The sequence below is a fragment of the Cotesia typhae genome, unplaced genomic scaffold, assembly GCF_013202065.1.
Source record: "Cotesia typhae breed Kobodo isofemale line unplaced genomic scaffold, CoteBio_Ctyphae contig_11, whole genome shotgun sequence".
Classification (NCBI taxonomy): Eukaryota; Metazoa; Arthropoda; class Insecta; order Hymenoptera; family Braconidae; genus Cotesia; species Cotesia typhae.
In genome coordinates this window covers 4,155,285-4,168,996 of record NW_027423711.1, presented here as the reverse complement: position 1 = coordinate 4,168,996, position 13,712 = coordinate 4,155,285, and the positions used below count along the sequence as shown (strand labels likewise).

Here is a 13,712-nt window from a genome sequence, read left to right as displayed (position 1 = left end):
TAATTTTAATTTAAATGAAAGAAATGAAAGCTCTTAAAAGCGTAAGCTTTGTATAGTTCTTTGTTCTAAACTATTCTTCGGGCATTAAAAAAGCCGGAATGATTGTTGTGTCGAGTATCGGGCGCTTATAACAATATTTTATTTTCTACCTTTTAATAATTATATTATTTTAAGTACCAATAATTGTCATTGTAATACTCTCGTCCCTCTCGTAAGCGAGAGAGTCAGTATGTGTGATAAGCGATTGTAATTTGTATGCATTGATTCTACTTGTCGAATGGATTAATCATTTTAAGGGAATAATAATAAATAAGTAATAAATTAATAATTAACAATTAATAATAAATAAATAAATAGATGTTTATGGTGACAAAAGTCCATTGCTCCGTAAACGTTAAAATGTGTGAATTTGTTTATTAAATAAATAAAACTTAAGTAGTTATTAGCGACGTGTAGAAGTAGATTAGTGATAATGATAATTAATTGAAATAATAAAATAAAATGTAGCTAATTAAATGGTAAAACATGTAGTAATTAGTTTTGGTAGTTAAATGCAGTGTAATCATTATTTATTATTACAATAGACTTGAATACAGTTGAATTGCTCGGTTGATTGATTGATTAATTGGGTTATTTGATTGATTGATTGATTGATTGATGATTATATGTTACCTCTTCTGTAAATACATTACGATAATTATCATTATTGTGAGTAAGTTAAGAGGAACGAGAGAGAGAGAGAGATTGAGAGGGATGGATAATTAAAAAATAAAAATAATAATTAATAAATAAAACAGCAATGGAAATAATAATTATTAATTATTAATTTAAAATTAATTAGCCTATAAATTAAAAAATATAAAAGTTTAAAAAAAAATTAATCAAGCGCCCAATAAGGGTGCTTTAAAACGTCCTTAAATGTTAAAACGTAATTATTGTCCATGCTAATTATTTCGGTATTGTTTAAATAATTTTTTTTTTACATGTATAAATATTGAAAGTTTATTAATATTAATATTTATATTAATATTAATGCTCTTGTGCAATACAATATATATATATATATATATATATATATATATATATATATATATATATATATATATATATATATATATATATATATATATATATATAACTTTGTGAATATAAATTAATCTGAAGTTTTAATTGAAATTAATATAACGAGAAGAAATTAAATTAAACGCTACTCGCCGACTGGATATGTTAAATTTTTTAATTTTAATTCTACACTGTGAATTTTTATTTTATTTATTATTTATTTAGTAAATACCTTTTGACACATACTACGCCGGCAATTAATAATCCGTTTAGCAATGCTGAACCAATTGCTCAATAATGCTGTTGGTTTTAATTAATAAACAATGGAAACAAATATTTATATGGATTCCATTTTTTTGCCTGTGTCCTTTAGAGATACTTATTTTAGTTTGTTTAGAATTGTTAGATTCTAATGCAGTGAGTAATTCTGGGGTAATATGTTATTAGATAATCGTTGAGATAGCTTTGATTAGTTTCTTCAGAGTTGCGCTTGGAATATTGATTAATCAGCCAGAGGACTACTAGAGCAACGAAAAATTTTTATTGTGATTTAATGTGGAGAGGATTATACTTACGATATTCTCAGGTAGGACTATTTAATGTTCTTCTTAGATTTATTGTTAGTCATAGTAATAATAATAAGTAAAATTTTAATTAATATTTTGGTTTTTTTTTGTATTAATTTTTTTTTAAGATTTGCTATTTTCTTCATTAGAAAAAATTTTTTTATCAAAGAAGAAATAATAATTTTTAGAAATAAGCTTCATAAATAATAATAATAATAATAATAATAATCTTAAAATTTAAAAAAAAAAAAATTTCAATTTTTTTTTTTTAAGACGAAATTTTTTTTTTAAGATTAACTTTTTTTTATTAGAAAAAATTTTTATATCAAAGAAGAAATAATTTTAAGAAATAAACTTCATAAATAATAATAATTATAATTAAAATCTTAAAAATTAAAAAAAAAACTGAAATTTTTTTTTTATTTAAATTTTTTGAAAAATTAATCTCTTTGATTGGAAAAATAAAAATTTTTGAGAAAAAAATTTTTTTTCATTGAAGAAATAAATAATGTATATTAATAAATTTAATTAATATTTTTTTCTTCTTGTAGATCATATAAAGCTCTAAATTTAATTTCCTTATATTGTTCTCTTAACGAAAAAAAAAAAAATTGTAACGATTAAATATCATTGGATGGATAAAATAAGAAGATATCCAAGAAATTGTTGTGTAAATTTGGCTATATTAGACTGTATTTACAACGTTTCAAATAGCACAATATATTGCTCATCTTAGAATAATTTTTATTAACAAGAGTTAAAATTTTGTCTATTTGTTTCTTTTTTTTTTTTTTATTTTCTTATTCGTTACTTAAACAATAAGTCATTCACTCGAATTATATAAATACCACTTAGAAGAAAATATCTGCGTGAACATTTGAAATAATGAAACCATATTAATGAAACCAGTTAGCGAAACCACAAACTATTTAACAAAAGATAAAATAAAAATATCCAAGACTACAAGACACTGTACAAAGACTGATAAAAAATCGACTTATAAATAACTATTTAAAGTAATGAATAAGTAATCTGTTTTTGTATATATAAATATATACACACAAATGTATATATATATATATGCTGTGTATCATTGTATTAATAAAAATTATATCTACCTTACATAATTAATTTCTTTTATCTCTATTTAAATAGTAAATATATCTACATTTAAATAATTGCGATAAACTATTTTATTTTTTCTAAAGAATATTTACGAGCGTGATCGTAACGAGATGATCTCGATTTGAAAAAATAAAATAGTTATTTATATTTATATAATAATTAATAATAAATTTAATATTTAATCTTCATCGGATGATCTCTGATAAATAGGTCCAAATTTACCCATGTATTTACGTACAAAATCCTTAGCTTTATGTTTAACATTTTCGTTGCACTGCAATTCATCGACGCTTTTGCAGTGCTTCAGTTCTTTTGCTAGTACAAAGTGTGTCAGCTGAAAAATAAAAATAAAAATTATTTTAAATAATTTTTTTGGGAATATTTATTTAGAATTTAATGGAACCGTTAAAATGTTTTAGTTGATTTAAAAAAAAAAAAAAAAAAAAAAAAGACCCACCTTTCTCGCTAAATATTTAAAATCTTCCGTGTTGGTGATGCGTCCCTGCTTACAGTCATGTTGACGATAAGGATTCAAAAATCTGACAATTACATTCGCCATGTTTATCCTGAATGTATCCTTTATTTTACGCTCTGTAGTGAGTTCATTCGACTCGGCAATCGCTTGCAATTTTATTGCCGTGTGTCTTGCATGGTATTTTGCTTTATTAGCACGTCGATGTTTCTTTAATTTTTCCATTTGTTCTTTCAATTTGGCTCGCTCTTTATGCCTTCGTTGCTTTTCTTTGATCTCCTTGTACTTTCTGTGATCGACTTTTTCTTCTCGACGAGGCTGTTGATAAAAAATTTAAGGATTACAATACAATTTTAATTTATTAATATTAAATATATAAAAATTAAAAAAAAAAAAAAAAGTAATTTTTATAAAATTAAGTTCAATTGTGAAAATTTACTAATTAATTAATTTTTTTATTTTTGATGCAGAATATGAAAAAAAAAAAAAAAAAAAAAAAAAAAAAAAAAAATGATCTTTATATTAAAAAAAAAAATTAAAAATTTATTTTGTAAATTTAAGTTTTTCATAATATGAAAAAAATATTATTCTTCAAGAAAAAAAAAATAGATACTTTAAAATTATTAATGTCTAAAAAAAAAAATTTTAATAAAAAATAAAACTAACAATTTTTTTTTAGATTCAAATTGAAAATTTTATAATATTTAATATATTTATAGCAACAAAAAATTAAAATAAATTAATTTTTTAATAAAAAATATAAAAATAAATTAATTATTTGATTTTTTAATTAATACCAATAAAAATAAGTTAATTTTTTAATAAAAAAAAATACTTACACTTATTATCCTTTCTTGAACAAGCCCATCCCTTCTCTTCTTAGGTTCCGACGGAACCCCAGCAGCACTGCCCCTAGGATTCTGTTTAGTGGGAATCCTAATTTGCTCCAAAACGCCCCTGAGCATTTCAGTATCATCATGATCATCATCATCCTCAAGATCATCAGCCTCCTCCTCAGACGAACTAGACTCATCACTGGACTCCTCACTGGAGCTAGTATCTTGTTGTCCGCCAATATGAACCGGAGGTGGCGGCAACCACTGTGAAATCCTATCTTTAACATGATAAAAGTAGCACCTACCCCTGGCGTCTTTCGCACACTTCCACTTGGGCGGCAGATCAATAGGCGGCAGCTCAACAGTCTGTTGAGCCGGAGGTTCTGGAGTTTCTTCAACAGCTTCCATAGGAGTTGGAGTGAACTGCTCCACGGGTTTCTCTATGAAAACCGGACAGTGCGACTGGGAAATCGGCAACGGCGGAGTGGAGCCATTGTGAATGGGCATCATATTGGTCATCATGTGCCCGTCTGGCGTGAAAGGTTGAGGAGGATGAACTCCAACCATCGGGCCCACATTGTACGGCACCGGAGGCTGGGTCATTCCGTACGGCGGCATGCCCTGGGGAATTTCATTGGGCATGGGATGCGAATTCTGACCCGGAACCAGCATCACTCTGTTATTCATGAACATCTCCGGATGCTGAGGCTCCTGCAGAGGGTAAGACTGCCACTGGCCCAGCGCCGGGTTGAAGAACAACGGGTACCCGGTCTGCGGATCGACAGCAGCAGTGGTGTGTGGATCCATGCCCAAACCATGACACCTGGACTCGTGTTCTTGCCACATTTCTTGCTGCTGCCTCCTCAGTCGCTCTTCCTCTTCCTTGGCGACCTTCAGCGCAAACAGCTGCCTCCGTTCAAGCTTGGACAGCCTGAACATAGAATCATTGGCCCGTTTGTTGTCTTTACGATGACTATCCGGGTCAGGACTGTCCCTGCCGCGTCTCCGGTCGTACCTGTCAGACCTGCGCCTGTCGTAAGCCGAAGCCGAAGCCAAAGAAGAAGAAGAAGAAGAAGACTCCTTGGCCTCCTTTTTGAGATCTTCTCTGTAGCCACTGTCAGCTTCTCTCTCATGCTCCTTCATCTGCTCAATCCTCTCTTTCTTTGGTATCCGGAACACTTCCTTAAGACTCAGCCAGTCGTTCAGCAAATTATTCGCCAGCTCTTGTATACTTTTAGCATGATCCGGTCCAGTTGCTCCGGCAACTCCAGTCGGGCTAGCATCTCCACTCCCAGGCTCTTCTTTATCATTCTTATCCTTTTTACTCAAGCTGGTATTCTCACCAGACTTGTCATCATTATCACAGTTACCTTCAACTTCCTCAACCTTCAATTTATCATCATCTTTGGGAGATTCAGACTTGGGAGACAAATACTTATCATCGGCCCACTTTTGAACAACACTGTAGACCTTGCTGTCCATCAGCATAGTCTTATTAGGAATAGGCAGTGTACTGAGAGTCTTGAGGAGCTCCAGCCGAAACAACATAGCTTCCTCGGTCTCCAAGCAAGCAACGTCCATCATGTAGCTCCACATCAGCCTGAGCCCGTGATAATCCAGGAACAACCTTCTGCAAGGTTGCTCGCCACTCTGAATGAGCTTCAGCAACCTGGTCCGGTGCTCGATTTCCCTGCTGCGGACCATCAGCCGACTGAGAGTCAAAGTATGAGCGCGATTCTTCAACCCGCCTATGCAAAGCTTGTCAATCTCCTCATCCAGGTCTTCATCTTCAACATAAACCTTCTTGACCTCCCTTTTCTTCTTCACATCCTTCTCTCGTTCCCGTTCTCGTGTCTCTTTCTTCTCAGTCTTCTCCTTTTCTTCCTCCGGAGTCTCGCCGATCCACCCGCGGCAGTTCGACGATTCACAAAAACACTTCTGGGCTTCTTTACCGTACCTCTGAAAGTGATAATCAAAAGTAATCTCCTCGCCGGCTTCAATGAAGCGCCGATTAAAGAAACCGATCCTTAGCTCGCCATTGACGGTCCACTTTTGCGTCTCAGCATTCGGGTCGCAACTGTGATTAATAAATCTGGAGATATTACCCTTCATTGTAGCGTCAATTATCTGGTCAGATTTAAGCGACATAAAATAGTAGTGCTTGTTCTTGTCCTTGGAGTACTCTTTAGCGCGCTTTCTAAAGTCCTTAGGGTCAACAACTTCTCCAACGTATTCCATAATAAACTCACCAGCGTCTAAATCCGCAGTCGCGCGCAAACCCAGGCCTTTTTTGTCCGTCCTAAAAACCTCGCACTTGGCGTAGGAGCAGCTTTGGAACCTCCTGTTGGTGCACCGATCGCTAACGACACACCTCGAGCCGCACTCTATCATCAGCAGTCTATTAAGACAGTCTTCTCCGCACCCAAGCTCGCCTCTTTCAATTTCTTCCTCGGTTAAAAAACAATCACAAACCATCCTTTTGGTTTCTTTGTTGGTGTACCTTTCAGTAAGGTATAAATTTTCCTTCAAATATTCAAACTGACTCAACCTATCCTCTATCTCCTTGTCCTTTTCCTCAGGAACTGCCGGAATTACCGCGGGAACGGGCGAGGGATTCCCGGAGCCATTTAAATCTTTCTCAGTGTCTTTTGAAGAGAAAAGAGGAATTGTAACAGCTTCCGCTATCACAGGGAGAGAATTAGAGATATCGCTGGTAGTTGGACCAGCAGTAAGGCCACCGAAGGACAGTCGAGATCCAGCATGCATCTCGAGCTCGCTGGACCTTCTCCAGCGGGACTTGACTTTAACTGGCTTTGTAGAATCTGAGTCGTAGCCGGTGATCAAGCTGGAGCTTATGGAGGCATTAAACTCCGACAGAGGAGTTTTAATACTATTTTCTTTGTCCGACTGAGTCTCGGACTGACTGTCTGGAGTGTCTCTCAGCGCTTGGACGGGCGTGTTGACCGGCTGGAGCTTGTCACGCTCCGAGGGGAGCTTCAGAAAATCCGCGATGGGCTTAGTCACCAAACCCCGTCCTCTAGATCTTGGTTTCATCAATCCTTGAGAGCGAATCCTGCTGCTACGACGAACATTCGAGCTATTGGACCCGCTTTCGGAGCCAGTGGTGTCAGTGCTGCCGCTCCTGCTCCGGAAGCCCACCTTCTTGTCGCCTTCGGCAATTCCCGAAGATTTATCACCATAATTTAACTCCGGCAGCTTCACGCCGTTCAACGAGACCGTGTCATTGCTATTATCGCTGCTACTAGACAATTTAATATCATCAGAGTCTGTTTTAACGTCCATCCCGCTTTCTCGGGAAAGCTCTTCAACGCTCTGAGATCTGTTGATAGTCTTGCTCTGCTTGAACCCGTCAGTGGGCGTTGGTGTGCGATCCAACGCTCTTGTATCTCCAGAATCAATTTCTTCCTTAAAAACACCCAATTTTTCCTCAGTGTCATTTTTTACGCTCTCTTGAGTGCTCACATCTGCGAGCTCAGACGGCAGTTGTTCGGCAGGGGGCTTGTCAATAACTACAGGAGAATTATTTACACCAACCACATCGACATTAGTGTCTTTAGGTACTTCATTAATAGAAATAGTAGCTAAATTTTTCTCCAACTCGCTCGGAGAAATCGATGGTTCTTTTCGCGGTCTTCCCCGCTTACGTTTAACCGGAACAATGTTTGAGTTTGACGAGTCTGAGGTTCCATTTTCAACGACTGGCGAGCTAGGGGACGACACTACCGACGAATCCGCAATAACAGCCTCAATTACTCTGCATTTTTCAAAATTATCACTTGCTTTATTTAAACTAACCTCGAGATTATCCACAACAACTGATTTAACCTCGACAATATCCGACTTATCACTTAACTTAGTGTCACTGTCATTACTCGCCACTTTATCATCTTCAGCAACAATTACCTCATCTTCGGCCAAAACAGCGTCAGCTTTAACCGAAGTTACATCATCCTCGATAGTAACCTCTTCAACCAGAGTGTCTTTGACAAAAATAACTTCCTTGGAAGCTTCCTTGTCCTCGTAATTTTGATCTTGATCTTGATTTTCTTTAGGTGAAACCTGGTCAGTGTTTAAACTAACACTGTCATAATCATTAGCTTTAAAATTTTCCTCGGAGGTCATGACCATCGACTCAGTGCCGTCTTCATTCTGAATAACAGTGAACTCAACGACTTCTTTACCCTCGTAATTAGGCTCATTCACCAGCAGAACTTGCTCGAGGACAACGCTGTCGTCAAGGCAGTTCTCCTCCAGCTGACCGTCTTCATCCACGTCCATGCTTCCGCAGATAATAGTCTCTTCAATAACTTCTCCGTCTTCCCACACCATCTGCCTGGAGTCATCCTCGGTATTGAGACTCGAAAACTCCTCTGTGACAATTATTTCAACGTTGTCATCATCTTCGACTTTAATATTCTCAGAGTTGCTGCCATCCAGCTCCACGGTGACCTCCGCGAGTTTGCTGACAATAACTTTAGCACTTTCACCGTCAGCTGACGTTTCTTCATTTATTTTATTGCGATTAAGAGGCTTCCTGCCGCGTTTTTTCTTCACTTTTATTGGAACCGCAGCACTTTCAACACTATCAACTGGATTTGCCGGCTGATCTTCTTGACCTGGAGTCGTTGGCTGGAAACTAGAGTCTCCATTTAATTTTTTATCGTCCACAGACAATCTTTTGGCGCTTTGGCGGGTAGATTTTCTCACTGCTACTGGATTAACGGGCTTTTGGACAGCTCCGGTATCGCTTTTTTTACGCCTAGCCATTTTTATTCTATCCGCAGTCTAATTACCTGAAATTACCACCGGGTTGATGAGAAATCTATCTTACTGTCAGTCGAAATATTATTTTTAATTACGTATTAAGTAATAATAATTAATTCTTACCTTGGAATTATTCTGACAAGATTCCCATGGCTGTTAATGACTTCTCGTGACGACTAACCACGAGTTTCCACGACAACCCGAGACCTGAGCACAGACGATAACTAAATAACTTAAAATAAAAATTTTTATAATTTTAAATTCAACACTTACATTTGATTTTAATAAATTCAACTCGATATTTTCCATCAGCGCTGGCTATTAATTTATTTATATATTTTTTTTGGAAATATTTGACTGGTGTTTTAATTATTTTTAAATTAAACTATTGTGATCATTACTCGGTTACGGTAGAAAAGTTTTTTTTTATGTTAAAAAATATATATAGTCAATTTTTAGATAAATAAAATTGTACCTTGGTAATTATAATGCCGGATATATTTACTGGGGTGGTGAAAATGTTAAAAATCACATCGATAATGTTGATATATTTCAGACAACTCTTGTAACAAACTTAGTAACCAAACTTAATATTTTTTTAATTTCAAATATTTTTTTTATTTATTCAGTTAATTAATTTATTATTTGTTCGTTTATTTAATTATTATTTTTAAGTTTAATTATTTAACTTATTCTGTATATGTGTAAAATTATAAAAGCAACAGAGATGAAATGTCTAAAGATCACCGTCAAGATCAAGGCAGATGCTGAGATAGTTGAGCATCGAGTCTGCAACAACCTGAAGATGGGCATAAATACACACTCGTTTTACTTTACCGGGTGGGAGAAACTTTTTATTCAGGTTGTCTCCGTCACGTTAACTGATGCCATTTTGGAGCAGGCAGTAGCTGCCATCTGGTGGCGGAAAAATTAAATACTTTTTAAAACTCATTTGAATTATGATATAATTTTATGTTCTCGAATGTTAGTAAATTAATTTGACAATTAATCATCAATTTTAAGAAGTGAAATTAATTAAAAATTGTGTTTTTTTTTTTTTTTTTTAGAAAATTGTGTTTACTTTTTTAGAATTAATTTTTATGATAAACAAAGTGATAACTCCCAAAAGTAAGTAAAAATATTGTAATACTGAAATCAGCTGACATTTGTTATTTTTTGGATTTTTACAACAAATAAATTAATATTAAAAAAATTTTTTTTTAAATAATTATGTCAATTTTTTTTTTATATTCAAGTTAGCTGTCATTATTAAATTTTTTTTAATAAATAAATTTGCTCCAAAAAATAATTTCTAAAAAATTACATTTTTTACTTTTTTAATTTTCTAAATGTCAATTTTTTTTGCCATAATTTTTTTGTTAAAAAAAATTTTTTAAATTAATTATTATCTGCTAAATTAATTCTCATAAAATTAGCAGACAGCTGACAATTTTTAGAATTTTTTTTATTAATAAAATTAAAAAAAAAAAAGAAAAAATTGCACATGTAAAAAATTTGAAAAACTCCACGTGCAATTTAAAAAAAAAAATTTTTTTTATTGCTAATTTAATTAATAAAAAAAAAATAAAAATTTTTCGTTGTCGGCTGATTTAAGTTTCATGTATTTTAAAATAATTATTTCAAAGTATTTATTTATTTAAAATATAATAATAATATTGAAATAAAATATTTCAGATAAGAAATTCACGCTTAAATGTTAAGACCCAGCATAAAAAACACAATTCAAACAAAATTTCACGCGCAAGCGTCCGTATATTATTATGATGAGTTAAGAAAGCATTGAGTGGATCGAATGGCTCGATGACAAGCCGGACAAAGCACAGAAACAGAACCAGTGTCGAAGCCGATCGAGTGCTATCGCTCCACAGTAAACAGGAATGAGCAATAATAACAATGGACATTGCTGGTTTCATGGACACGTAGGAGTTTCCGTGACGGAAGGGAACACTCGAATGCCAAGCAACAGAAGTTAATGGTCAGTCACGACCTGCCAACGCATCAACTGGAGATGCCGACAGTCGATTTCACTGATGACAGCAAAACCTGTTTCTGGACTAGGTGATTATTTGATTAATTATCGATTGATCATCTTTCGTGTTACTGTTTGTTTTACTTGCCTGTACTTTTTAATTTATAATTCATTATTTACTATCGTTTTTCTATTACAGACAAGAGAGGAGAAAATGGTTCATTTCTCTGTACTGTGGGACATGTTTACTGTACGCTACGCGGACCTCAGTCCCGCTTCTGATGCCAGTTGTCAGCAAAGAGAAGCAATGGAGCAAAGCAGACTCTGGGATGATTCTCTCCAGCTTCTTCTGGGGGTACACGCTCACCCAGGTAGCCAGTGGGTACATAAGCGATCGCATGGGTGGCCAAAGAGTTATGTGGATTGCTGCTCTTGGCTGGTCGCTCACCACCTTCTTCATGTCTGATGTTATTGAAATGTTTTCAAATAGCATTCACTGTGTGTTAATTGTTGCTATTGCTCGGGTGCTCAATGGTGCTTTTCAAGGTACACAAAATATTCCTTATTTTTCTTTAATTATAAATTCCAAATACTAGGTACAGAAAATGACAATCTGACAATTTTTTTAATAAATAAATTTTCAAAAGAAAAATTTATTTTACAAACTTTGAAAAATTTTAAATAAAATTTATTTTTAATAATTTTCTAGACTTAGTTTATTTGTCAAAAAAATTGTCTAGTGTCTGCTAATTTCAGTGTCAAATTTATGATATTGAAATTGAATGATATCTGATAATTTTTAGATTTTTTTTAATTAATAAATTTTCAAAAGAAAAATTTATTTTTAAAAGCTCTAAAAAATTATTAAAAAAATTTTTTTTTATAATTTTCTTGGCTTAGTTTATTTTTTAAGAAAAATAAAAAATTTCTCAAGAATCTGCTAATTAAAGTGTCATAAATTTTCTTTGATGTAATAATTTAGAGATATTGGAATTTTTTTTAACAAGTAAAATAATCAGAATGAATTATGTATATAATATTTTTATCCAAGAGAAAGTTAAGTACATGTCATCTTCTCAAGATTAACTTTTACAAAGACTTCCGAGATATAATGATGACACACTTATATTATTCTATAAAATAAAAAAAAGTTCGATTAATTTCTTAACTAAAAATTAAATAATTAATTTCAGGTATGCATTTCCCCAGTGTAATAAGCCTAACTAGCCATCATCTCGAAGAATACGAAAGAGCCTCGTTTTTCGGGCTACTTACATCAGGATCGGCACTTGGTACTTTGCTCACAGTGACCTTAGGATCTTATTTGATGAAGGCATATCATTGGCAAATTGTATTTCAAGTACTAGGTACGTTGCATAATGTGAATACTATGAAGAAGATCAAATATAAAAATTTAAATTTGGTTTTAGGTAGCCTAGGACTATTATGGACTTTATTTTTGTACTACCAAAGCTTGACAGTCCAGAGAAAAAAAATAAAATCAACCGAGGATTCTATTCACAGCACATTGCCCTGGAGGCAGCTGTGGTCTAAATCCCCTTTTTGGTACCTACGTTATCTTATCTCTTGATTTATTATTAAGCAGAAAATATTAATGTTAATATTCGAATTAGGTCCTGCGTGTTCACTCATGCGTGCCAGAACAATTGTTTTTTTGTACTACTTTCGTGGATGCCAACATATTTTCATGATACCTTTCCTGATGTACAGGTATAACTAATTTATTTAATTAATTATTTATCATCCCGACATTATACCCATCGAGACTTTTCATTTGAGTACCCACATCAATTTTTCATATATTTTATATATTTATATATATTATATATATGTATATATGAAAAATATATAAAAAATGCATGTGGGTACTCAAACGAAAGCTCTTGATGAGTGTAACATCGGGATGAGCTTATATCTTAAAAAATGTCAATAATTAAGAAAGTACAGTGTTGATAGAAAGTACAAGGTTCCTAGTTATTAAAAAATTGATAATTAATAATTAATGCAATTGTTTATTTTTAGAGCTGGAAAGTCAATATGATACCCTGGTTATCATTAGTACCTTGTACATTCATCGCAAAAATACTGTCAGAAAGACTTATAAAAACCGGATACTCTGTAACAGCTACCAGAAAAATAATAGAAACAATTTGTTTAACGACGCAAAGTATTAATTTACTTATCTTGTGTAAGTTATATTATATTTTATTCTATTCTGATTTTTTTTATTCGCAAGTTTATGCGAATCGGATTTTTATCCGTAAAGATAAAGCGGTAATAAAATGTATTTATTAATAAAATGTGTTTTTGCAGCACGAGTGACGACGTTTCCGAGTGCCATGATCTGCTTAATGCTGATTATTGGAGGCACTGGATTTCATAACACCGCAATAGCTGTCAATCCTTCAGACCTTGCGCCTAAACACTCTGGAAGTGTTTTCGGTATTATGAATTCTATCGGCGCAGTACCTGGTACGATAATAATACTCATTGTTTAAAATGATTGTTTCAAGATATAAGAATAACAATTCATTTTTTTTTTTTTTTTTTTTATGTTGACAGGTTTCTTGGGTGTTTATTTAGCTGGTTACATTTTACACATGACTCATAGTTGGGCAGCAGTATTTATCCTTACGTCAATAATCGATGCTCTTGGTTGTATTGTCTATTTGACGTTTGGTTCAGGCCAACCGATTATATAAATAAAGTGATTTTAGATAATATTTAATTTTAAGAAAATAAATTTGTAAATATTTTGAAAAATTTGTAGATAATCAAAATAAATTTTATTATTTAAATTGAAATAATTTTTTTTAAATAATTTTAATGAATCAATAAAATATTAAGAAAAGAAA

At 33.0% G+C, this 13,712-nt stretch overlaps 2 protein-coding genes across 3 annotated transcripts; one reads left to right on the top strand and one right to left on the bottom strand.

Moving 5' to 3' along the window:
* Positions 1 to 2,291: 2,291 nt before the first annotated feature.
* On the bottom strand, positions 2,292 to 9,615 carry Set2 (SET domain containing 2). 2 transcript variants are annotated; one of them, XM_074239129.1, is made up of 5 exons: positions 9,120 to 9,615; positions 8,970 to 9,053; positions 4,065 to 8,875; positions 3,211 to 3,543; positions 2,292 to 3,087 (listed from the first exon to the last, which is right to left on the bottom strand). In XM_074239129.1, the coding sequence occupies exons 3-5, from the start codon at positions 8,847 to 8,849 to the stop codon at positions 2,932 to 2,934; spliced, it is 5,274 nt and encodes a 1,757-aa protein (XP_074095230.1). In that variant the 5' UTR covers positions 8,850 to 8,875; positions 8,970 to 9,053; positions 9,120 to 9,615; the 3' UTR covers positions 2,292 to 2,931. The 2 variants fall into 2 exon arrangements, with proteins under 2 accessions (XP_074095230.1, XP_074095239.1); XM_074239138.1 differs by lacking the exon at positions 9,120 to 9,615 and having other exon boundaries at positions 8,970 to 9,078.
* A 956-nt stretch (positions 9,616 to 10,571) lies between these two features.
* Mfs18 (major facilitator superfamily transporter 18) lies at positions 10,572 to 13,710 on the top strand. Its single transcript, XM_074239727.1, has 8 exons — positions 10,572 to 10,925; positions 11,036 to 11,382; positions 12,030 to 12,203; positions 12,267 to 12,402; positions 12,471 to 12,567; positions 12,880 to 13,045; positions 13,171 to 13,329; positions 13,420 to 13,710. Exons 1-8 carry the CDS (start codon positions 10,840 to 10,842, stop codon positions 13,557 to 13,559), a joined length of 1,305 nt encoding a protein of 434 aa, XP_074095828.1. The 5' UTR covers positions 10,572 to 10,839; the 3' UTR covers positions 13,560 to 13,710.
* Positions 13,711 to 13,712: the final 2 nt, after the last annotated feature.

What these genes read in the sequence shown, in the direction of transcription:
- Set2 (XM_074239129.1), bottom strand. Translation starts at nt 8,849, where the DNA reads ATGGCTAGGCGTAAAAAAAGCGATACCGGAGCTGTCCAAAAGCCCGTT. An exon ending in TTCAAGAAAGGATAATAAGT is followed by an intron (nt 3,544 to 4,064) that starts GTAAGTATTTTT and finishes TTTTATCAACAG; the next exon opens with CCTCGTCGAGAAGAAAAAGT. An exon ending in TTAAATATTTAGCGAGAAAG is followed by an intron (nt 3,088 to 3,210) that starts GTGGGTCTTTTT and finishes TTTATTTTTCAG; the next exon opens with CTGACACACTTTGTACTAGC.
- Mfs18 (XM_074239727.1), top strand. Translation starts at nt 10,840, where the DNA reads ATGGTCAGTCACGACCTGCCAACGCATCAACTGGAGATGCCGACAGTC. An exon ending in TGGTCTAAATCCCCTTTTTG is followed by an intron (nt 12,403 to 12,470) that starts GTACCTACGTTA and finishes TATTCGAATTAG; the next exon opens with GTCCTGCGTGTTCACTCATG. An exon ending in TATTAATTTACTTATCTTGT is followed by an intron (nt 13,046 to 13,170) that starts GTAAGTTATATT and finishes GTGTTTTTGCAG; the next exon opens with CACGAGTGACGACGTTTCCG.